This window comes from Balaenoptera acutorostrata, unplaced genomic scaffold (genome assembly GCF_949987535.1).
Source record: "Balaenoptera acutorostrata unplaced genomic scaffold, mBalAcu1.1 scaffold_1059, whole genome shotgun sequence".
Lineage (NCBI taxonomy): Eukaryota > Metazoa > Chordata > Mammalia > Artiodactyla > Balaenopteridae > Balaenoptera > Balaenoptera acutorostrata.
In genome coordinates, this window is record NW_026646561.1 from 6,034 (window position 1) to 29,216 (window position 23,183).

General features: G+C 49.6%; 1 protein-coding gene and 2 long non-coding RNA genes across 3 annotated transcripts; 2 read left to right on the plus strand and 1 right to left on the minus strand.

Annotated features, from left to right (window-relative positions):
* Positions 1–1,928: 1,928 nt before the first annotated feature.
* Positions 1,929–5,810, minus strand: LOC130706979 (NUT family member 2G-like; the record flags this gene model as incomplete). The annotated part of the gene is made up of 4 exons (XM_057539628.1): positions 5,732–5,810; positions 4,178–4,892; positions 3,096–3,224; positions 1,929–2,049 (listed from the first exon to the last, which is right to left on the minus strand). Coding segments are annotated over exons 1-4 (1,044 nt in total), but the record flags the coding sequence as incomplete, so codon positions are not given.
* A 4,836-nt stretch (positions 5,811–10,646) lies between these two features.
* LOC130706978 (uncharacterized) lies at positions 10,647–11,596 on the plus strand. Its single transcript, XR_009007009.1, has 3 exons — positions 10,647–10,824; positions 11,339–11,423; positions 11,556–11,596. It is a non-coding gene; the product is annotated as an uncharacterized LOC130706978 (long non-coding RNA).
* A 6,329-nt stretch (positions 11,597–17,925) lies between these two features.
* On the plus strand, positions 17,926–20,741 carry LOC130706977 (uncharacterized). The gene is made up of 2 exons (XR_009007008.1): positions 17,926–17,965; positions 19,276–20,741. It is a non-coding gene; the product is annotated as an uncharacterized LOC130706977 (long non-coding RNA).
* The last annotated feature ends 2,442 nt before the right edge of the window (positions 20,742–23,183 follow it).

The window sequence follows — 23,183 nt, forward strand, 5'->3', positions numbered from 1 at the left end:
CTTGAGCCCATTCCGGGTGCACTGTGGCTCGGGGCTGCCAGCCCACCTTCCTCCTCTTTCAAGTCCAGGAGTTGTTTCTGCACCAGCTGGTAGGAGGGAGGAGGACAGTGACGGCTCCACGCGCACGTGTGAGAGGAGGAGCACTGGGCAGTGGGACAATGGCCCTGGGGGGGAGGAGGGGACGGGTGACCCCAGGACTAGACTCCAAATACAGACACGGTGGCATTCCTGCCATCCTCCTGCACCTTATTCCCAGCTGTGTGTCCTTCCCTCCGCTCCCGGCTCCCCATCCTCTCCTTCCTATCACCCTGCGCTGCACCCACCCCGGAGAGGGCCCTTCCCCATGCCAGGCCTCCGAGGCAGGGAAGGGACGGACAGAGCCATGTGGGCCTCCTGTTCTGGGGCCCTACCTCTCCCCTGTTCACTGGGGTCCCTCCGTGCCCTGGTCTTCCTGGGTGTCCCTTGTCGCCCCTGTTCTACCTGCGATCCCTCCCTCCTCTGGCTCCCCTGGGCCACCTGGTTTCCCCTGTCCCCTGGGTCACCTGGGGTCCCCCCTCCCCTGGAGTCCCCTGGCTCCCTAAGTGTCCCTCTCCCTCCCCTGGCTCACTTCTTCAGGGGTGAGTCCTTCCTCCTGCTCCAGCTCCTCAGCAAGGGCCAAGACATCCAGCTGTGGGTCTGGGGAAAACAATTCTGCCGGGAATCGAGGGTGAATGACTGCCTCCACCTCGGACAGAAAGAAGAGGCTGTGAGCATCCTTGGCCAGGAGTGGCCTGTGACACAAGAAGACCAGGAGGGAAAGTGAAAAGCAGAGACCCCCCCACCCCCACTCTCCTCCACAAGGCGGGGATGGTCAGCACGCACACACACACACACACACACACACACATGCACATACACAGTCACACACAAAAGAGCACATATACAGATGCACATACACAGACACACAAAGGCATACACACAGACACAAACATATACACACATACATCTGCGTAAACCTCCCCTAACACCAGGCTCAGGAACAAGGAGCTGAGCTTAAGTCCCATCGGCCTGAGCAGAACCCAGATCTTGGGTGCTGAGAGTTCCACGCCCTGGCATCTTGTAGACCCCAGGCTCCAGGCCCAGCCTACCTTGGTGACAGAGTCTTCCCGGGAACGCAGCTCGTCAATGCAGCTCAAGAGACACGGGTCCAAGTAGGTGTCGTCCTCTTCCTGGTTCAGCTCATTTCCGTCCTTTCCACATTCTGCAGGTGACTTGCCTGTGGCTGAGTGGACGTGCCCCGCCAGCGCCTCCATCCTGTCCACATACTCCCTCACAGTCTCAGGGGGAATCACCTTGGGCGCCTTGGGCTCCGGGTTCCGCTGGGATCTGTGTGGCTTCGGGTGCGAGGGCTGGGCCCTGGGGCCGGACATCCTGGGAGCACAGGCTGAGGCAGAGCAGGAGGAAGGGAAGGAAGGTGAGGGACTCCCGGTCCACCTCCTGACCACCAAGCGCACGTTGGTGAGGGCATTGTTTGGGGGACGTTGATGTGGGTGTGGGAAGGGTCAGGACCATCTGAAGCCTCATGCACAGTTGGAGAGGGGAGGTTAGGGGGTCATCTAAGAGAGTCACAAGTAAGGAAGTGGGGAACCTCCAATATTCTAGGGGTCTCCCCATCAAGCCCACTTCTCAGGCAGACTTCGTGTGGGGTCCTTTGACAGGGAGGTGTGAGAGGAGTTACAAAACTGACCAAGTCAATACCCCGTAGTGACAAAGGGCAGCTGAGACCCCACCTCCCCACCCCCCGCCTCGGTGGCTCTTTTGGTTGAAAGACCAATGCCCCTGTCTTGAAAGAAAAGGATCCACATGGGGACGGTGGCCAACCCTAGGCCCCTGTTACCTGTGCCTTCAGCTCCAGTGGGAAGCTGGGTGCCTGGCTGAAGGCCCACTTTCGGGGCTGGGGGCCCCCGAGGATCCAGCTTCGGTGGGGCTGGAGGAGGCAGGTCCTGCGCGCACTGCATGCACTGCAAATTCTGAATGTGCATCTCCTCCTCGGCTGCAAATTCCATGAACCTGGGGGGTGACGGAGGCACAGGCCACCCTGAGAAAAAGGCCTGGGCTCTGGAGCCCAACAAAGGCAGCCAAGACTGAGGCAGTGGGAGAGGACGTGCCTTGGGGCCGTCAAGGCCCTGTGAGGTGCTGTCCGCAGCAGAGAGCTGCTCCTGGAAGCGATAACAAGATCTGGGACCCTTCCTGCCTCACCAGCACTGGAGGGCATTCAACAGCATAGACCCAGGTCGCTGAATTGAACCAGGTCAACGGGACACATGGCTGACCCAGGGGGCACCCTCCTCATGCCCCCGTCCCCATCCAGAACCACATGAAGGGCTGACAGCCAGAGGCTGGAACAGGCATGTGTTCCCCACAGGGGTCCTTGCCCGAATTCAGGACCCTGGGCTAGGACTGAGAGTCCTGGAACATAGACCTGGAGACAGGGCCCAGGAGAGGCTGGACGATGTGGATGCTGAGCTTAGAGGAGAGGCCTTCCCTTCCTCTGAGAGGCGCTCGTTTGTTTGCTTTTGTTTCTTAAACCAAGGGGATTACCATGGAGCAAACACTGGAAGGGCCGGAGACCCTTGGGCCGACCACAGCTGGCTTCCCCAGCCTCTTCAGGGATGCCAGGGTACCCACTCAGGGCACTTTTCATGAGGAGAGGTGGTCCCAAATCTATGTTAGTGGCCGCCAGCCACCCACCACTAAGGAAGCAGCAGGCTGGCGGGTGGAGCTCTTTCCCCGGCCCAGCCCATATGGCCGGAGTTGGACCCCTACTGGACTCACAGCTTCACCCTGCCCCGTCCTGAGACCTTCATGTCAAGGCAAGGGTAGGTCAAAATCAGGGGAGGGCAGAGCTCCTGGTGGAGGAAGGACAGAAGTCTCAAACTCTCAAGGTGAGGGATGGGTTTCTGGGGGAGAGTAGGGCCCCTGGGCTGCGGGGACCCTGCGCTGGGTGACAGCCCTTCTCCTCTGTCCTCTCTGATGAGCACCCCCACGGCCAGACCCTGCCCTCACCCACTGGCCTCACCCTCCACGCAGCCCCTGGGCCCAGGACGCTGACTCACTTTTCCGCCCTCTCGTAGTAGATCACCCGGTCAGGGTTGCTTCTGCACCGCCATTCCTGCACGGCCCTCCACAGTCCCTCCTCCAGCGGCATGTTGGGATTCAGGCGGGCCACGGATCGAAGCACTGGGCTGTAAGCCCTCGGGGTCAGTCTCCGGGCCCAGCCCAGCCCCCACCTGCCTGACCCCACCCGCCCATGTGGACCACACATCACTCAACCCAGAATGACTGAGCAACAGGAGGGTGAGAGGCGGGCGTCTGGGAGGGCAAAGACAAGCCTTCCCGGCCACTGCTGTCACCGCCTCACACTCACTCAAGGATGACCATCCACTCCCAGGCTAGAGCTGGGACATTGTGCCGTGGGGAGCTCTTTTCCTCCTCAAGGCTGCATTTTCATAATAAAAATCATCATCATCAATGAGGCGTGGCATGTGCCAAGCAATCTGCTAACACTTCATAGATTAGCCCAAGGCGTCTTCTGCACAGTCCTCTGAGTGAAGTGTAACTGTCCCCTTTTTACGAGGGACCGGAGGTTTAGGATGGAAATGCCTGCCAGGCTCACAACTCTAGTGGGAGAGAGCCCACGGCCTTAGGAGAGCTCTCCCATCACCCTGTTCCTAGTGGAATTCTCCACAACGAAGTGGAGGCATGCATAAAGCGCTCTCCTGGGCCCCGCGCTCCTCCCCCTCCTCTGAAGTGGCCTCCCCTGGCCATGTGCGCTCACGTCCTGTATGAAGGACACGGCACCACAGGAGAGGGCGGCCTCCACTCCTTGGCTCCTCACCTTACACCACGACCCTCTCTGACTGCAAGTCTGCAGTCCGTATTACCATGAGAATCATGGAAGAGCAAGCTGGCCAGACTCACAGGGTGGTGGGGCCCGTTGAGATGGGGCACATTTCAGTCCTGATGTCACGGACTGGCAGGCCCACCCATGTGACCGACAGTGTGCCTTCTCATAGCATGGACATCGCCCTCACACCTTCCTTCCAGTAGCCCTAGAAACCTAACGTGCGAGTCCATCCCCAGTTCCTCTTTATCTAAAAGCTCCCATAAGCTCAGGACCCGCTGAGCGTTCACTCACATGAGAAAGCAGGAAAAAGCTTCTGCATCAGGACTCAGGTGAAAGTGTCTCCGGGCCAGGGGTTTGATGCGCTGCCAACGTCGGAAGTTACTGTACTCTCTCTGGGTGTTAGAGGAGCCATCCTGCGAGGCGTTGGACTGCTTGGTGGCCAGGCGGCCCTCCCTGGAAGCGCCATGTGGCCATGGCCCAGAGTTCACTGGGCGAATGATAGGGGCCAGCTGGGCAGCTGGTGGTGGAGCTTGAGGAGGAAAGCCTGGGGTCCAGCCTCCCTTGCCAGCCTGCCTAACTCCAACAGCTGAAGCAGTCACAACGGTCCCCATCACAGGGGTTGCTATGAATTCGGGTGCAGGACATGCAGCACTCCTGCTGAGGGCCCCTGGAGCGCTCCAGTTGAGGGGGGCCTGAGTAACGACAGAGGTCTGAGTCTGGGGGGCCTCCACTGTCCTCCCTTGTGACCTGACTTCGACAGTGAGGTTGCAAGCCCCAGGGGCACTGGGGCCACGGCCACCATTAGCCACCACAGGCGTCCTGGGGAAAGCTGGCAGCAGCAGGCTGCTGCCAGGAGGGAATGCTGGGGTGATGGGACGTGGCAGGTGCTGCTGCCAGGGTGGCCGGTGCTGGGCGCCAGGAATGGGTGGAGGGAAGGGCACTGCCGTGAAAGTAGACAAGGAGGCACCGGCGTTCATGGTCACATCCGTTCCCAGCACTGGACATGCTGTTGAGGCAAAGGAAAGGAGTGAATGGAGGAGGAGAATGGGCAAGTGGGACTGAGGCTTTCTGTGGCATCAGAGTGTAAATCTCCACAGGTGAGGGACACTTGGACAAGGGAAACTGTGCAGCGTGCAAATGTCTTCAAGTGATTTTCATGCCCTGACCTCCACTTGAGAATTATTCCACTGGTGACCCCGCACCCATCCACCAAGGTCCCTGACCCCTGTCTGCCGAGAAGAAATCGCCTCAGCAAGCACTGACTTGGAGAGCCTCCCTAAGGCACCCCCTGGCACCTAAGCCTCACAGGCTGTCTCCCAAGATCTGGAACTGTGTGGACATCCGCTCTGTGAGAAATGCCCCTCAGCCGGCGTACTAGCAGCTAGGGACCTTCTCCAAGGTAAGTTCTAGGCACCCAAAAGCCCTTTGTGGACAGGTATTGTGTAAAATATTAGGGCCCCACCTCCTCCTCAGTCCTCCTTTTCCTGATGCTCAGTAGAGATCCCCTCTTTCTTTCCTAGCCTCACAAAACGAAACAAAATGCTGGAAAATATCTCTCTAATGGAATCCTGATACAAACCCATAACACTGGCCCAGAATGCACCTGCATCTCAGAACAACCCACAGCAGACACGTAACATGGGCCAGGTCCTGCCACCCCCTCCCCAGTGCCCAGAGTCACTGTCATCACTCAGGAGTTCTGTTCCTAGGAGGCGGGGGTGGGGGGAGTGGTGTGTGAGAAGTAGGCGCGTGTCCCTTAGATTCTGTCATTTCACAGCCAGTGATGGCTGCAGAGGATTAAACAAGGGCCAGGGAATTGTCATGTTACATTGGTCATGGGAGTACAGACCGCCTGTGGTCCTTCCCCCTCCAGCTCCCAATAACGGAAAGTCAATCTGAGAAGCAGGCAGAAGCCAGTTGCCATGGCGATCAAGTTGTCTGGATCACATCCCTGTTCACGAGAACAAGGTACACACCACGGTGCACCTAATTAACCAGAACAGGTGTCATAGGACGTTTAATAATAACACAGAAGATCGTCTTCCTGCCCCTGGGCTACACTCCTTCCCCCTTTAAAAGAGGAAGCAGCCTTCAAAGACATTCCACCCGAAACAACCCCACTCCACATCTGTCTCCTGTCCATGAAGGAGTGACAGGAAATATGAACAAACTCTTCCTCTCAAGGCAGCCTGAGGGTCCACCATGAGATACTGGACGAGATGAAGTAGGTCTGAAGTACTGCGATTCCACAAAAGGAAGAACAATTCAGAGCAACTCAGGAACCTGAGCCCTCTCTTGGCTGAAGTTACACGGTTGCCCATCCCCTGTTGAATCCAAAGCAACAGTTGCCTGAACTGAGAAGTGAGCTCTGGGCTGGGAGGAGTGGACGAGGTGTGGGCTGCGGCAGTTAGAGTAACCTCCTGCCTAGCTCTCGGAGAGGACACTTCACTGCAGGTGTGGCCACACACAGCCCCACTGAATAGTTTTCTCACCAAGACCATCTCTCCCCACGGCCCCCTTAGATACAGTATGCTCCTGTTCCAATCCCTTAGAAAGATATGGTGAGGCAAGCTTCAGGTGCCTCAGGAACCCAAGACACGTCTAGGCTTTCCTCATGACCCTCCCTGTGTCACCACCAGGACATCACACACATCCTTACACACACGTTTCAAAGTGGCTTGTCTCCCTTCTAGAAAGAATCAACCTGCCTGCTGCCATCCTTTCTCCATAGCCAGGGCAATTCCTCTTGATCCACCTCCAATGACCCCTCCTCCCCAGTGCAGTCTCAGGTTTCTTCAGGCTCCCCAGTCTCCCCAGGTGAAATGTCCTCGTGTGTCCAGTGCTCTCTTCTCCCTCTACTTCAGTCCAACTGTGTGCCCACCGTGAAGTGTCACGTGTGAACCCGAAGGATGTGAGGGATGGCAGGGTCTCTGAGAACACACCCCCAGCCTATAGGCTTACCTCCTTCTGAAGCCGTCCTGCAGGCTTGGGCACGGACTACTGCTGCCTGGTAGCCTCAATGAGAAAAGTCAAGACCAGGACCCAGAGAGTGACCTGCTTCAACAGACGCTCAGGGTCCAACTGAAGGAGGGGCCGGTTTGAGTCATAACAGTAGAATGCGGCTGAAACGTTCTGCAGTGCGGGAGGGGCAGAGGGCACGTGGGTCTGGGTAGGGGGGGGGGGTGGCGAGACATTCCACGAGGCCTCTGGCAGGTAGGCAAGAACCGGAAGTTCCTTCCACCTCACACAGTGGCAACACAATTGGCGTGTGCCTCTTTACGCAGTTTATAGACTGTTTTTTTGATTCACGGCACCGAGGTTGGACTTGACGGTCCCTTCCTTTCACTTCTTTTTCCATCAACCTAGTTTTGTGTCCCTCAACACACTCTGCTTCCTACCTGGCTCTTGACTTACTTCAACAGAGACTAGACTTTCTGAACAAAATTCAGAACGGTTAGTCTGATAAACACTTGGGTATTTATGGCCACATGGAACTGAGTATTTGAAATTAGGATTGTCTCAGCAGATCCAGTGTCTTTGACTGCTGTATGTACATCACTCCTAAGGGAGTGGTCCTTGTGCTCCAACCAACATCCAGCAGGACCAGCCTTACTAATGATCCTTTGTGCTGGAAAGCCCCCGTCCATCAAAAAACCGTCATGCAGCCCCCATGTCCAAGACCAGAATTCACTAAATGTCTTTCTCATAGTATTCCATGGTTGTAAAAGATTTAGTTTTTTACCTTTTAAATGATTTTAGTATAATATTTTAAGCGAGCAACACCTTCTCATGGTTCAAAATTAAATTGTGCAAAATGGAATATGCAGTGGCGAGTCCTCCTCCCACCTCTTTCCCCTGTCAACCCAATCCTCTTTCCCGGAGGAAACCAGTGTTATCTCTTTCACTAAAATCTTCCCAGAGATACGTCATGCAACTAAAAACGAAGGCAATCTGTTTTCAGTTTTTAAAATGCCTTCATTTTTTTTCTAGATGAAAATTCATATATGTTCCAATATATCTGAGGAGATTTTCAATGATTGTCTTTCTACGGGTATCGTGGCTCCTCTGTTTCTGCACTAGATTCCTAGAACAAGACTTTCTAGTCTCTTAAATTTCAAAGCACCTGAAAGAATAGGGTGGCTCGATCTAGTAAAGAAAAGTATCAAATGCCTAAATGAATTTGACTTTTGAATTTCACATAAACAATGAATTCATTTTTAGTACAACTTTGTCCCATGCAACATTTTGGACATAGTTTTACTGCAAATTCTTTCCCTGTTTATCTGAAATTTATGTTTAACTCAAAATCTGTATTTTATCTGGCAACACTACCAAAAAATTAGAACATACTAAGCTATTATCAGTTACTCATCCTTATGAGAAAGAGAACTTGGAGTGACGAGACTCAAGTGTGCATCTTGGCTCCAACAGAAAACACAATTGTAAACATACAGAAAATCTGCAGGCTCTTTGGATGAAATGGATTTGGAAGAGCCATCATATAGCACTGAACATCTTGGCTTAGTAGGGGTAAGGACAGAAGTAAGGAACAAGTAGGCAGAAAATCTTCTTCTCTTTCCTTATGTTAAAGGGACTAAACATCCTAGAGCCCTGGTTTTTCTAGGTGTTAAAAGTCCACTACCCATGAGATGGATGTGCACCTTGACACAATGCCAAGAGTTTATCCACCAGTGTCCAATCCCCATTCAGACAAGCCCACTTCCATCTAAATCCTAGCCTGCAAGCCCTGCTTACAAGTTTGTTAATTTCCTGTCTGCATTACATACACTTGCTCTTTACAATCTAGGCTCATCGTTGCATATGGCCCCATCTGCATGGGAATCATGGTAGCATTCCTTTTACAAAACTTGTCTGATTATTATTTTCATATTGAGAATCCATGTCAGTCAGTTTACCACTATCAAAAGGATATGAAAGAGTATTCGTGTTTTGTGTTGTGAGAAGAGAGGACTGTTAGGAAACTTGTCAAGGGAGATGAAGGCTGAAAACCTCAGAGGATGGCAACCAAATCTCTTGCGAGAGGAGATTCTCTCACTGCTGTAGCTGCAGTAGAACTCCAACTGATTGTGGGGTGTTGGGGAAGGAAACAGAGGTTTAGAAGGACTGTTCCACAGTGTGAAAAAGACTCCTGTTGGTGCTTAAGAAGTTCTTTGCCTCTTGTCAGGAAAAACTGACTCAGAAGAAGATGAGAAGATAAGGTGAGAATATTTCAAGCAACAGCATGGTGAACTTTATATCTAAAGAAACTCCTGTCGGGGACTGAAAAAAAATAAACAGTTTGGGAATATCGCTCAGTACTGGAGCTTTTACAATGAGGGAAAACTCATATGATTTTCAACCAATAACTTCATACTAGAGGGACGGTGAGGCAAAATATTGTACCCAGGCACTCGAGAAAGGCAGGCTTCCTTGTTGCTTCCTCCCTTTGTTCAGTCATTCAACCAATTATTTACAAGATTCTCACTCATAATTCTGATACAGTATTTGAAGGACTCTTCTCAAGGCCACTGATACAAAAATTGCACTGTGCAAAAATTAGCCAGTCCCAATTCTGCAATCACTTTTGTAATACTTCAAAATCCTACACCCTAGAGACAGAGATAATCAAATTAGCCCAAATGTAATTTGGGAAGACCAGTCACAGAAGGGAGTATCTAAAAGTCCTTTGGATCATGATCTCTGACTAGTCCTGCACAGAGGCTGCAGGCAGGCATTGACTACTGAGAAAAAATAATTCTGGACATGCATCACAAGCCTCAGAAGACATTTCATCTTCCACTCAATCACGAAACGTTAAGGAAACGAAGAAATACCATGTTTGTGTCTTGTGGAGTTTTCAAGTCTGTGCACTTGGAGGCGCTTAGTGCTGTTAGACGTGAGGGGTCTTCAGAGGCATCCTGTTGAGTGAGAAATGCTCTAATCTTGCAATTGACCAGAAAGAGGATCTGATGATTGAAGTTTCTTTGGGAAGTATTACAAAGTCAGGTCAGTAAGTTGATCCTGCTACTATTTTTGTTGTTGTTGTTGTTGTTGTTGTTTTTAATGCCAACTGAAAGTCTGCAAGATATTACAAAAAAGGAGGGAGGGAAAGGAAAATTGTTCCCATACTACCTGCTGTGTTGAAATTGGCCCAGATTGTCCACTCTCTTTCAAAGTTATTAAAAAAAAAAAAAACCATACAAAGGAAACACCTGTGAATCAACATTTATTGAAAAACCTCCATGTATTAAATACACTGAGAAAAAATATTCTAGTAGAGTAAATGCGTTTGGAAAGACTCTAGGAACGGAGTCAGGAGACAGTATCTTAAGAGTGTTTCCCAGGTCTGAATTCTTTGCTAGAATTGTTCTTTAGCGGAAACTTCAGGCTTGCAAGGAAAAAGGACCTACTGTTTTTTGAAAGGCATAAACAAGAACCAAGGAACTGCAGTCCAAAGGGCATGAAAGCACTTGCCCCAATTTGAGGCTACTGTGCTTAGAGCGGAGCTCTCCAGAACTCTTTGTAGCTAAGTGCATGGGTTTCACGTGTGCAATAGAAAAATCACGAGTGCACATCTCACAAGAGCTGGTTTTAAGAAGACACTGTCACGAAGGTTCCCGGCGAGGAGCGTCGCCAGAGATGCTGCGTAGCGTGCCCGACCCTGCATTTCTCTCCTCTCCTGCAGAGACCTCCTGGAACAGATCCCCGCGTGCCCCACGCCTGCACGCCTGCGCACGCCTGCGCACGCCCACTGGGGCGGGGCTCTCAGGCACGCGGACCGCCGTCCTCCAACAGCTCCTGGCGTCTGTTGGGGCAGTTGGCTTGGCTCCGGAAGACAGGAGCGCATGCGCGAGCGCGGAGGTTGGGGCCCCAACGGCTGTCCGGCGGGGGCGGGGCCTGTCATGGCCGCCTCTGGAGTCAATTCCAGGAACCCTGAGGTAAGGGGTACGGGGACTTTTCACCCTTCCGGTGTCACCGCTCTGCGCTGTTGTTCACCCTGTGGGTTGTTTGTGCCCTTGTCCGTGTAAGGAGACTCCCCACAATGTGGATTCACGCCCCCATAGAGCTCGAGTCCCGTGAGGGGTTTACCCCAGGGTTATTGGCACCACTGGGGAGCCGGCTGCATGAAGGGTTCAGTGATTGCGGGGCCTACGGTGGGGGGGGAATAGTGTGTGTGAGCTATTAAACAGGTGCCCAGGTGCCGTTCTAGGCTGCGCGTTCTGAAGAGTACAAAAGCTAGAGGGACGTTCTTGCGAGTTGAAAACCCTCATCTGGTTCCAAAGGTGTAGCTCAGGTGATTGGAAAATGAGTGAAGATCTAGCGAACATCCTCATAGCTTCACTAGTAACTTTTTAACATAAAAATACCAAACAACACTTATGTTCAAACGGTACTCTTTTGTCAATGAGAGGAGTAAGTTTGCTGAATCTAACAATAAACATGTATTCGTAGTCTGATACTCTCAGATCATGACGGAATTGCAAGCATAGTTTGGCTGGTGATGCAAGAGTTCAGCAAAAATCAACGAAAGGATTAGGTAAGAATCAATTCAGTATATAGAATTTACAGTGAAGAATAGTGTACATTTTCAGTTATTTGTAAATTATGTGCACACATCCATTATATCTTTAAAATTAATTATATGGTATATATCTCCACATTTCTTTAGGGAGTGCTGATTCAGGTTATTAAGGCTTTGCTTGATGACACAGCACTGCAGGTGCGTATGGGGCTTAAGGTAGTTTATGTTTGTATTCTGGGGTTGTGAAAGTACTGTGTGGGTGTGTTTGTAGTGTGAATTACATATATGTGCGTTTGTGGCTTGTTGGAGTTCAGTGTCTGTATTTAAGGATATTAAGAAGTTACATCCTTGTTTTTGGCAATTGGGGAGTTGTGGGTGTTTATGTGTATCTGGAAGTGTCATGTTGTATATGCGTATTTGTAGATCTTCCAGGGATTGTAGGACCTCATGGGCAGTGGGTGGTTTTATGTATATCATTATTTGGGAGTCTATTGGGAATGTGTTTCCATGAATTCCTGGCGTGAAGTTTATTTGTGTATTTATGGAGTTGGTGAGAATCTGAGTAGTGTATTTGTATTTGAAATATGTTAATATAAATGTTTCAGACATTACATGAAATTTCTAAAAATCTTATATTTGTATTTGTATGGAAATATGTATGGAAATATGTTAATATAAATGTTTCAGACATTAAAAAAAAAAAAAAGGAAGGAAATTCTGATACATGATGTAGCATGGTTGAACCTTGAGGACATTATGCTAAGTGAAATAAGCCAGTCATAAAAAGGACAGATACTGTACAATTCCATGTGTATGAAGCATCTACAGTCATCAAATTATAAAATCAAAAAGTAGAATGTGGGGTGCCAGGGGCTGGGGGAAAGGGAATGGAGAGTTAGTGTTTAATGGGGAAAGTTTCTGTTTGGAATGATGAAAAAGCTCTAGAGATCTTTTGTACAGCAATGTGAATACACTTAACACTACTGAACTGCACACTTAGAAATGATTAAGTGGTAAGAAAAAAGATTACCTACCTATATCTATATTGATAGATCTCTTGTATCTCATCGGTCACAGACCTTCTTGGAGAGTATCTCTGTGACTGTGTCAATCTGTGTCCAGTCAGAGGGTAGGGACCACACAGTGACCCGAACAGGATGTCTAATAGGCCCAGTTAGTAAGCACTGATGAGACATAAAAGAAAGCTCCAGAGAACCCAGGGCTGAGGGAGGGCACTCGCGGAGGTCAGCTTGGAAGGAGCTAGGCCTCAGTGGAGAAGGCATGCCTGATCCCACTAGATGTCAGGGAAATCTGCTGGTTTGTGTGGGCCAGGCTGGTCTGCAGCCACCATGGCGCAGGCGCTGTGCCTGGTGGCCAGGTACCTAGCAAGCTCAGGGCATCAGGATGCAGGTGGGGGCTGAGAGCGGGAAAGCTGAATCTAGAGGCCTTGGAAAGGTAATCACCAGGGTGGGGCTGCGAGGTCACAAGGGAATGTCATTTGGGGTGCATGGCTGGGCACCAAATGTCCTGACCCCCACACCTCAGACCCCCAGGCATCAGAGCCTCCTCCCCTTTCCACCCCTCCAGTGCCCTGAACTGGGGGAGCCTGACATTTTGCTCACCAGGAAGGAGAAACGTCCAAGGGTATTTGGAGCTCAGAGGCAATGAACTGGTACACTGACCTTGGGAGAATAAGAGGCCTCCAGTACAGGATGCCAAAAAAAATAACTGGTAAAATAATATAAAATTATTATTTTATCTGAATTTATCTGAATAAAATTTAATAAACTGGACTACATAAAATGGAAAACTTCTGCTTATCGAGGAATGGGCTGCTGATACACAAATAGCACTGGTGAACCTCAGAAATATTTTGTGAGTGAAAGAAGCCAGACATATAATAAATGAATCCGTTTATTTGTGGTTCCAGAACAGGCAAAGTGAATTAGAACAGTGGTGGCTTCTGCAGTGGGGGGAGAGGGCTTGACTGCACAGGGGCCAGAGGAAACTTTCTTGGGGACAGCAATGTTCTAAGACTTGATATTCGTGATGGTCCATCTAAACAGTTCTCAAAACACATCAGTCTGGACCTCCAAGATGAGTGCTTTTTCGGTGTATGTGAGTTATAATTCACTGCTAACATCTAAAGCATATCTCACCCTGTCTAGCCCTGGCTGGAGAGGTAGCTCGAACACGGGCTCTCCCTGCAAAGTTCAGAGAAGTAAGACCAAGGCCTGAGGCTGCACGGCCAGAGGGCAGAGGCCAGCCTTGAGACGAGAGTGTCCCTCGGGTTCCCTCTGCCCTCCCCAGTCCACACCCTGGTGACTAACTTCTGCATCCAGGAGCCACCTGCACACCTCTGGCCACCCCAGCTGACACAGGGCGTTCCCTAAGGAGTGTGTGATGGACAGTGCACTCAGTGGGTGGTGGGCTGGGAGCAGAGGCCACCTTTGGTGGGGGGCAGGGGTGGGTCCCTCGGTATCACTGGGGGGCTATGGGCATCATGGAGGTCATGAACATCACAGGGGCCATGAGCATCACTGGGGACATGTACATCACAGGGGGTCATGGGCATAATGGGGACCATGGGCACCATGGGGCCTGTGGGGGTCATGGATATCATAGGAGCCATAGGCATTTGGGACAATGGGCATCATGTGGGCCATAGATATTATGGGAGCTATGGGCACCAAGGGGGCCAAGGACATCATGGGGTGTCATGGACATAATGGGAGGACATGGGCATCACAGGGGCTGTGGGCATCATGGAGGACACGGACATCATAGGGGAATATGAGCATCATGGGGGCCATCAGCCTCTGGGGCCAGTGAGGTGGGAGATGTCCCCAGTCTTAGGCTGGGCTCTCGCTTTGGCCTGAGTGGGTGGTGCCCAGGAGCCCAGGGTTATCCCCACCCCATCTCTGGGGATGCAGAACCAGGACCCTGGTACTCTCTGAAGCATCCCTGATCCTACCTGGCCTGTGCCTTCTCCTGCATCCACTCCTGGGGAAGCTGTCACCTGAGAGGGGACAGTGAAGCCAATAGACGTGCCTTTGACTAGGGATCAAAAAGACCAGCAATACTTTTTAAGTTGTTTCTTTTAACTCTTTTGTCTGGTTATAAAATAATGTAGGAAGTATACACACAGAACTGTAACTGACAGAGGCAAGTCCTCTAAAAAAAAAGGCATTTTTGTCATGCCATTTTTGTTATGGATGAAGAAAGAAGCCAGCGGGCTTACAAGGTGTCACATGCCCACTGGAGAAAGCTTGGTAAGTCAGCAAAGGTGATTAGGAGGAAGACCTCATCCCACCACCCAGGGAAAACCATGGTTAACATTTCAGTGGGTTTTTTCTAAGGAAGTGTGTTTGTATCATTGAAATCACTTAATTTTGCAACCTCTCCCCATAACAGTGTAGTGTCAGCCATAACAAGCTGCACTGTAAGCATCTCTTGTAATGGTCACATGATATTCTATCACGGAGGGGCCACAAATCATCCTTTCCCTGGCATGCATTTAAGTTGCCTACAATTTTTCATTACTTCATATAATGCTATGGTGAATTATTCATAATGCTTTTATCATATTAAACAATGTCTCTTCAGAATAGATTCCCAGCAGCAAAATTATTTGGGTCAGAGGATATAAATATTCTAAAGGCCCTTGATATAAATTGCCAAATTGTTGTGTGGAAGAGTCAGTCACTGTGTTTGCAGATGCTTCTCATGTAGCAACTGTGGAAATTTGTGTACATTCAGGGTTTGTTGTTCATTGTGAATCATGGTTTCAACATATAGGTCTTTAGCTCTGAGGCTATTTTTTAAAATATGTGGTAGCCCTTTATATTTCTTTTGATTCACTGGCAGAGACAATGCTCAGAGTTTGTCAAATTATTTTCTTGGTCCCATACATCTGGGTGTGATCACATGACTAATTCTCATGTGTGAGAGGAAGTGACCTGCTACTAGATTGAAATATGCTGGGTCCCTGGGCACCACTTGGTTGAAAAGCAGGAGAGCCCCCTTACCCACATCAGGTGTGTGAGAGTGAGAAATAAACCACTCTGTATTAGCCACCAAAATGCTGGGGTTTATCTGATACCACAGCAGAGTTTGGCCTCTCGACCAAAATACTCACACTATTAGTCATCTATCACTTTAAAACAAATAAGTGGCTTTAAAAAATAATCATTTAGTGTCTCTAATAGTTTCTGTGGGTCAAAAATTCAGAAGTGTCTCTGCACAGTGGCTCTGGCTCAGGGCCTCTTATGAGGCTGCAGTCAGATGTCAGCTGGGGCTATAGTCTCACCTGAAGATTTGAGTGGAGCTGGGGATGTACTTCCAAGGTGATTCACTCCCTCATGGCCAGCTGGTACCGGTGGCCATTGCTTGGAGGCTTCAGCTCCTCCCCACACTGGGCTCTCCTCAGTGCTGCTTGAGCATCCTCACAATACGGCAGCTGGCTCCCGCAGAGAGAGTGATCCAGGAGAGGAAGACAGAAGCCACAGTGCCTTCTATGACCAAGCCATAGAAGTCACACACCATCACCTCTGCTGTAATTTATTGGCCATATACACTAGCTCTGATTTACTGTAAGAAGAGACTACAGAAGGGTGTGAAAATGAAAGCAAGGATTATTGTGGCCATCTTTTTTTTTTTTTTAATTTTTGGCTGCATTGGGTCTTCATTTTTGCACACTGGCTTTCTCTAGTTGCGGGGAGAGGGGGCTACTCTTCGTTGCGGTGCACGGGCTTCTCGTTGTGGGGGCTTCTCTTATTGTGGAGCACAGGCTCTAGGAGCGTGGGCTTCAGTAGTTGTGGCTCGTAAGCTCTAGAGTGCAGGCTCAGTAGTTGTGACACACGGGCTTAGTTGCTCTGCAGCATGTGGGATCTTCCTGGACCAGGGCTCGAACACATGCCCCTTGCATTGGCAGGCAGATTCTTAACCACTGTGCTACCAGAGAAGTCCCTTGTGCGCATCTTGAGGCCAGCTATCTCACTCCCTAAATCTGCTTTAGAAATTTATTCTTTAAAAAAGCCATGGGTATGTGCAAAGATTTAGGTACCAGGAGAGGATGATCATTGCAGTATTGATTTTAGAAGCAGAAGAAAAAGGTGGGGGGGGGGACATAAATTCCATAAAGTTGAATAAGGCGTAATATGACATTAAAATAGAATTGTATGCAGTCATATGTCGCAGAAGAATTTTTATGACACGGAAAGTTGTGTTTGTAACATAATTAAGCAACAAAATAACATAAGTAGAATGATTCTGTTGTGTAAAGAACATGTCTTTATAAAAAAGCATAGAAAAGGTATGAAAGGCTATACGTCTGGGGTAATTTGGATTATAAATGGGCATGTATCCACACACCTCCCCTTCAAATGTGAGTGGAGGACACTTTCCCCACCATGTTGATCTTGGGCTTGGCCAAATGGCTTGCTCTGGCAGCAGCATCAGTAGCCGATTCCAATCCTAAACCTTCAGAGGACTTCCATGCTCTTCTTGCCAATCTGGGAGCTCCGGACTCCCAACAGGAGAGGAGCATGCCGAGAAGCATGTCCCAGGAGAATGGGAGACATGCGGAGCACACCTGGACCACACCTGAAGCTGAGGCTGAGCCCCATCCAACCCACAGGTGCAAAAGCAAGACGTACACCCTCACCCTCCTGCACCTCCTAGTATTCACGATGGCTGTGACTGATGATACAACATCAAACTAGGAAAAGCTGTTATTCCTGCATGATAGAATCATTTTCCTTTTTTTCTCTTACCTTCATTGTCTAAATTTTCTGAAATGGACATAATATTATATTATTATATTAACTAATTTTATATTTTATTCAATATATTCATTATTTATATAATATATTATATTTTATTATTTAATTATATTATATTATTTATATAAATTTTTATTGTTTATTTAAATGTTTTTATTATTTTATATAAAGAATGTGTGCATGTGTGTGTATGTGTAAAACAAGGTTTTGGGAAGTTTAAAAAGAAAACCTTGCCCTTAAGGCCACCCTGTCTCTCTGTTCCCTGCCTCCTGCAAATGCACCGTAACTAGTGATAATCACAATGCACATTTTGATATCCTGTCTTTTCTCTGAAGTTACATTGTAAACACTCTTTTTGTTACTATATGTCCTTCACGAGTAACATTTACAGTGATGACAGAATATCCCACCAAGTGAATATAACAGCATTCTCATGTGTTTTACCTGCTGGAAATTTAAGTTACAGGCATAACTTGTTTTACAGTGCTTTGCTTTATTGCACTTTGTAGATACTGCATTTTTCACAAATTGAAGGTTTGTGGCAACCCTGCATCAGATGATAGTTAGCATTTTTTAGCAATAAAGTATTTTAAAATTAAGGTATGCACATTGTTTTTTTTAGACATAATGTTATTGCACACTTAATAGACTACAGTATAGTATAGACATAGCTTTAATTTGCTCTGGGGAACCAAAAAATTTGTGTGACTCACTCATTGAATTGTTCATTTTATTGCAGTGGTCTGGAACCAAAGCTGCAATATCTCCAAGGAGGTCTGTATTTCGGAATTGTCGTTTAGTGAATGTGTGACCATGAATATATTCATGTATGTGCATTGTGTTTTTCCCTTTGCTTCCCAAAGATAAAATCACAGACTTGAGACACACAGAAGGGGATGAATATTTTACTCGCTCTTGATATGTATTTAAAAGTTTGCCTTCCAGAAGGAATCAGCCAATGTACCTCTCCACCAGCTGTACTTACAGGTGTGCCGGCCTGTAGAAGACACCACAGATTACCCACTGCATGTCCCTCAGGAAATGAGACCTGATTTGATTCTGGAGTGTGGGGGGCAATTTGCCCATCCCACCCTGTATCTATGGGTAGCTAATGAGATGTAAGCAGAATTACTGAGTGAGTCATCTGGAAAGCTCCTTAAGAGGGGATAACTGGAAATGAGCCCTTTTTGCCCCCATGCCTGCTTTCTGTTGTGATGGTTGGATCTCCAGCAGCCATCTTGGGCCATGAGGCTATTTTGAGGATGGAAGCTCCACACTATGCAAGGCAGAAAAGAAAGATCTCCCACACTCCCTCCTGCTGAGCTGACATTGCCCTGTTGCATATCCCAGCTGCTCTGTGGGTTTTGTGAAACTGTGTGAAGTCTCTATCTCATTGTATTATATGCAGGCAAGACTGAACACTCCTACAGATGTCTGGAGTAAGCTATGGTGTAGTGTTTTTTTTGGCACATAATAAGCACGTTACAGCAGAAAAAAAAAAATAATAATAATACTGTGGAGGAGCCATGCCAGCCTTAGATTTCCTGTCTCCAGGCTTGTTTCAATGTGAGGGTAAGATAAATCCAGTATTAGTTAAGTCTTTGAATTTTAGACCTCTATTACTAGTAACTGAGCTACTTCTTAACCTCTCCAGAACATTACTAGCATTGGCTTTAGCACATTACATTTTTTAAAATTATGTATAGGTGTCAAATAAGACTTATTGTTGCTTAATTGTACTTTTTTTTTTTTTAATTTTTATTTATTATTTATTTATTATGTTTATTTTTGGCTGTGTTGGGTCTTCGTTTTTGTGTGAGGGCTTTCTCCAGTTGCGGCGAGTGGGGGCCACTCTTCATCGCGGTGCGCGGGCCTGTCACTATCGCGGCCTCTCTTGTTGCGGAGCAGAGGCTCCAGACGCTCAGGCTCAGTAGTTGTGGCTCACGGGCCCAGTTGCTCCGCGGCATGTGGGATCTTCCCAGACCAGGGCTTGAACTCGTGTCCCCTGCATTGGCAGGCAGATTCTCAACCACTGCGCCACCAGGGAAGCCCGTTAATTGTACATTTTTGGTGGAACATTACAGGCAGAAGGAGTAGCACAAGCAAAGCTGTGCAAGTTGGGAATGACAGCCATTTTCAAAATCACAACAGTCACTTCCTGGGGCATAACACCGTCTGATATCATCTTACTGAGAGGGTGTCAGGTAAGACATAAATGCACGTCACTCCCATCATGGAGAACCATTGAGGCAGAGCATCCCTATGGAAACTCAACCTGTGTTTTCATGTCTCTAGTCTCTCTCTCTCCTCGCTTGCTCCCTCTCCCCCTTTTTCCCTCTCTCTCTAACAGTTTTAGCAGGAGAGGGATCAGCGAGTCCCCTGCCCAGGACAGGGTGAGTAACTCACATAAAAAGGGACAGGTTGCACAGCTTGGAGAAAGAGCTGGAAAACTGACACCCTCAGAGCAGGAGAGCCCAGCCCTGCTGGCACTCTGTGAAAGGCTACTTCTCTCCTCCCTGCATTCAGATGGAGACACACCATCCAGCCCAATAAATGCCCCTTTGTGCTGGATGGGTTTCCATCAACTTATGAGATGTCTTTAATGAGAGCTGGTTGTACTCTGCCCAGCCTCTGCCCAGCAACAGGCCTGCCAGCCTGGACACCATAAGAGCCAGCAACAGGAGATGGACGTTTTGGGGAGACTCCCCGGAGTTTTTAGCATCTGCACAGTGCAGACAACATCCACGGGCTGGACAGGCAGCTGGCCCCATGGAGAGGCCAGTGGGTCACATGCAGGGCCTGGCTCTTGGACCTGCCTTGAATATGCAGCTGGAGGCCCCAGTGGTCTGGTGGTTCGGCCCCCAAGCAGTTGTGGCCCCAGAACCAGGCCCTGGGGTCAGCCAGCTCCCATCCCACTCCATGTCAGACCAGGAGGACACACCTGCTTCCTACCTGCTCCTAAAGGGACAAGGGTCCTTTCCTTGGGCAGGCCAATTCACCCCTCAAACCTCCACACCCTCTCCCTTAGATGGGAGGTAGCAGTTGTGGAATTGAAATGGAATATCTCAGCTTCCAAATTCTTCTGATCAGCCTTAGCTGAAAGCAAGGAAAGAACCAGGGGTTAGCCAACCAAACAGGATTCAAGAGAAACTTGAAAGAAGAGGCTGTGGGGACCAACATTTTCAGACCGAGAAGCACAGCCCAGGCATTACAGCAGGCGAGCAGCGGCCAGAGGGTAAAAGGCAAGTTAAAGTAAAACCATCTTGCTCCCTCACCTCGTTGCCCTACAGTTGTTCTTAGCAAACAAGGTCCTCTGGGAACTCCTGCTTTTGGATGACATAGGCTTTACCAGGATGAAGGTGGCCTTGCTATCTGTTGGACCAAATCTGCTCATCAACTGTGAGAAATGACCGATGACAGGACATCACCTGGTCATCGGGAACCCAGCCAGCATGGAAACTGTGTCGGCTGACCCTGGAACCTATACAGGATCCCTCTTTAGGACTCTTTTCTTCACGGACTTATGCAAGTAAAATAACTAAAAATGGTGCCTTTGCAGTGTAGTCATTTCTAACATGCTACCCTGAGCAGTCAATTTTTCCACAGCAGAAGACACATGCCCTGTGCTGAGGGGCAATTAGTGAGTGCATCTGTGCAGAGGTGCCATGGCAGGTGCTGAGAAGCGGGGTCTCTTCCCCTCTGCACCCCTCAGTCAAATCCACTCGACTCAAATTCCCACCTTGGGGCTCAGAGTGGGGTCCCCAAAGCAGCCACACCAGCCTCCCTGGGACCTGGGTAGAAATGCAGGGGGTGGGCAGCAAGGAACGTCTCTCAGCAGTTCTGATGCTGGCCTAAGCAGGATCAGAACAAGGACACCCCTTTGGATGGCACTGCCTGACGTCCGGCAGGCACAGGGGCCGACCACTGTCCCCTCCCCACCTCAGAGCAGGAGAGATCTACGCCCGTGCTCGAAGCCCCCGCCCCTGCTGTGGCTCCTAGGGCATTCGCAGGGGTCTCCCTAAGGAAAGCGAAGCCATGGGTCAGCCTGCGATCTGAGGTGGGCCACGCTTCTCCAGGGTAGAGAGGAAAGGGCCTGAGATGGCTGAGTGCTCCTGCGGGACTCACCCCAGCCTCGCGGTAGCTCCCAACACCCATCTGGGGTAGGTGGGGTGGACTCAGGGGACCTGGGTTAAAATCTCAGCTCTTAGAGCCTCAGTTTCCCCACATGCAGAATGGGTTCATAGTGAGATAGTGCACACCAAAGCCCCAGACCAGGGTCCCTTAGCAACGCCTGCTAGTTCTATCCTTGGCTTCTCAGTGGCAGTGTCTCCACTTGTCCACAACCTGTGGGAAGCTGTGGGTGCTAAAGGAGACAGCCCCCAGCCTGAGCCTCCAGAGCCTCAGTGGGGCTGGGGGTCGTGAAAGGTGGTGGGAAAGACCTGGGGATGCAGAAAGCATGTCCTCAGGGGCATCTGGAGGTTTCCTGGAGGAGGCAGTCCCCAGACTTGGATAATGAGGAGACTGACCCTGGGCCAGGAAAGGCAGGAAGGCGGGGGGCTTCAGGCTGGGTATGTGCGGGCCCCACCAGTCCCTCAGCAACTTTTCTCTGAACACCTGTGTGGAGCTTTCAGACCCAGTTTACTATGGAGGAGCCATCGCCTGTCCACAGGACCTCCTCATGGCCTGAGTTTGGGCCTTCTGCCCAGCTGGCTCCCTGGACAGGCCAAGGCTAGCAATCAACCTTCGGGAAAGGAAGGGGGGTACTTAGACTAGACCTGACCTGCCAGCAGACACCTCTTTACCAAACCACAAGCCACCTACCCCAGCAGAGCTCCAGACACCTGTCCTCACTCCCACGTTCACCTGTGGCCCAGTGGTTTCGTGGTCTGAGTCAGCGGTCAATGTCAGAGCCAAGAACATGGCGCTCCATCATTAGTGGTTTGCAAAGCATGGGCTTGGCCCAGCCGGCTAGGCTGAGGAACTCCTGGAGACTGGACAAAGCCCACATGGCCAGGGCATGCCCCGGGCAGCCACCAGGTGTGGACTGAGGGTCAGCAGTCCCTGGGGTTTTGCGTCTGTGGTTGCGAGGGAGGGGGCAGTCAACACACAAACAGCAAGCATGGTGCTTTCAGGAGCTGACCCAGTGCACGGGGTAAGGGAGGCCAGGGGCTACTGCAGACAGGTGGTCTACAATCAGAGGTTATGAAGAAGCAGGCCACATGGAGACCTGGGGGTAGGATCTTCAGGTAGGGAATATGGGGAGTGCAAAAGCCCTGAAGTAGAGATGAGTCCAAGGAACAAACAGAAGGGCAATGGGGAGGGTGAGGAGAGTGGAGGATGTAGGGGTTTCAGTTGTACAGGTTCCAGGAGTGAGGATTTTCATCAGAAGACTTCAGAGGGACTTAAGCTGGTCAGTGATATAATCTGATTTACTTTTTCAAAATAGGATTGTGGGGAGGGATGAGTGTTTTAATCTGTTATATGTCCTGTGTTTAAAGAAAAAAAAAACCTATTTATCAATGAAAAATATAACATATAAAAACTAGGACTGAGATCAGATGTATCAGGAAAAAAACAAAATTACAGTACCCTAAAACAAGACAGTGTTTTTTTTTTTTCACATTTAAGAAGTATTGAGGTGGGCAGCCTAGGGAAGGCCTGTGATCCAAGCACTGGGGACACAGGCTCCTTCTGTCTTTGGTTCTGCTGTGTGAGACTCCCATGCCCAAAGTCTCATGTTCCAATATAGCTGCTGGAGCTCCAGCCATTCCAGCCACATTCCAGCCAATGAGAAGGCAGAAGTAATAAAGAATGGCATACGTCCTCTGTTTAAGGTCTCTTCCCTAATGTTGCACAACCCTTCCATTGCCAGAATGTAGCCACACGGCCACACTTCGATGCAGGAGAGGCTAAGAAATGCAGGAGAGACCCCTATTCTGGGAAGCCATTTGCTGAGCTAAAAATCAGGAGCCTGTGACTACGAGAGAAGGGA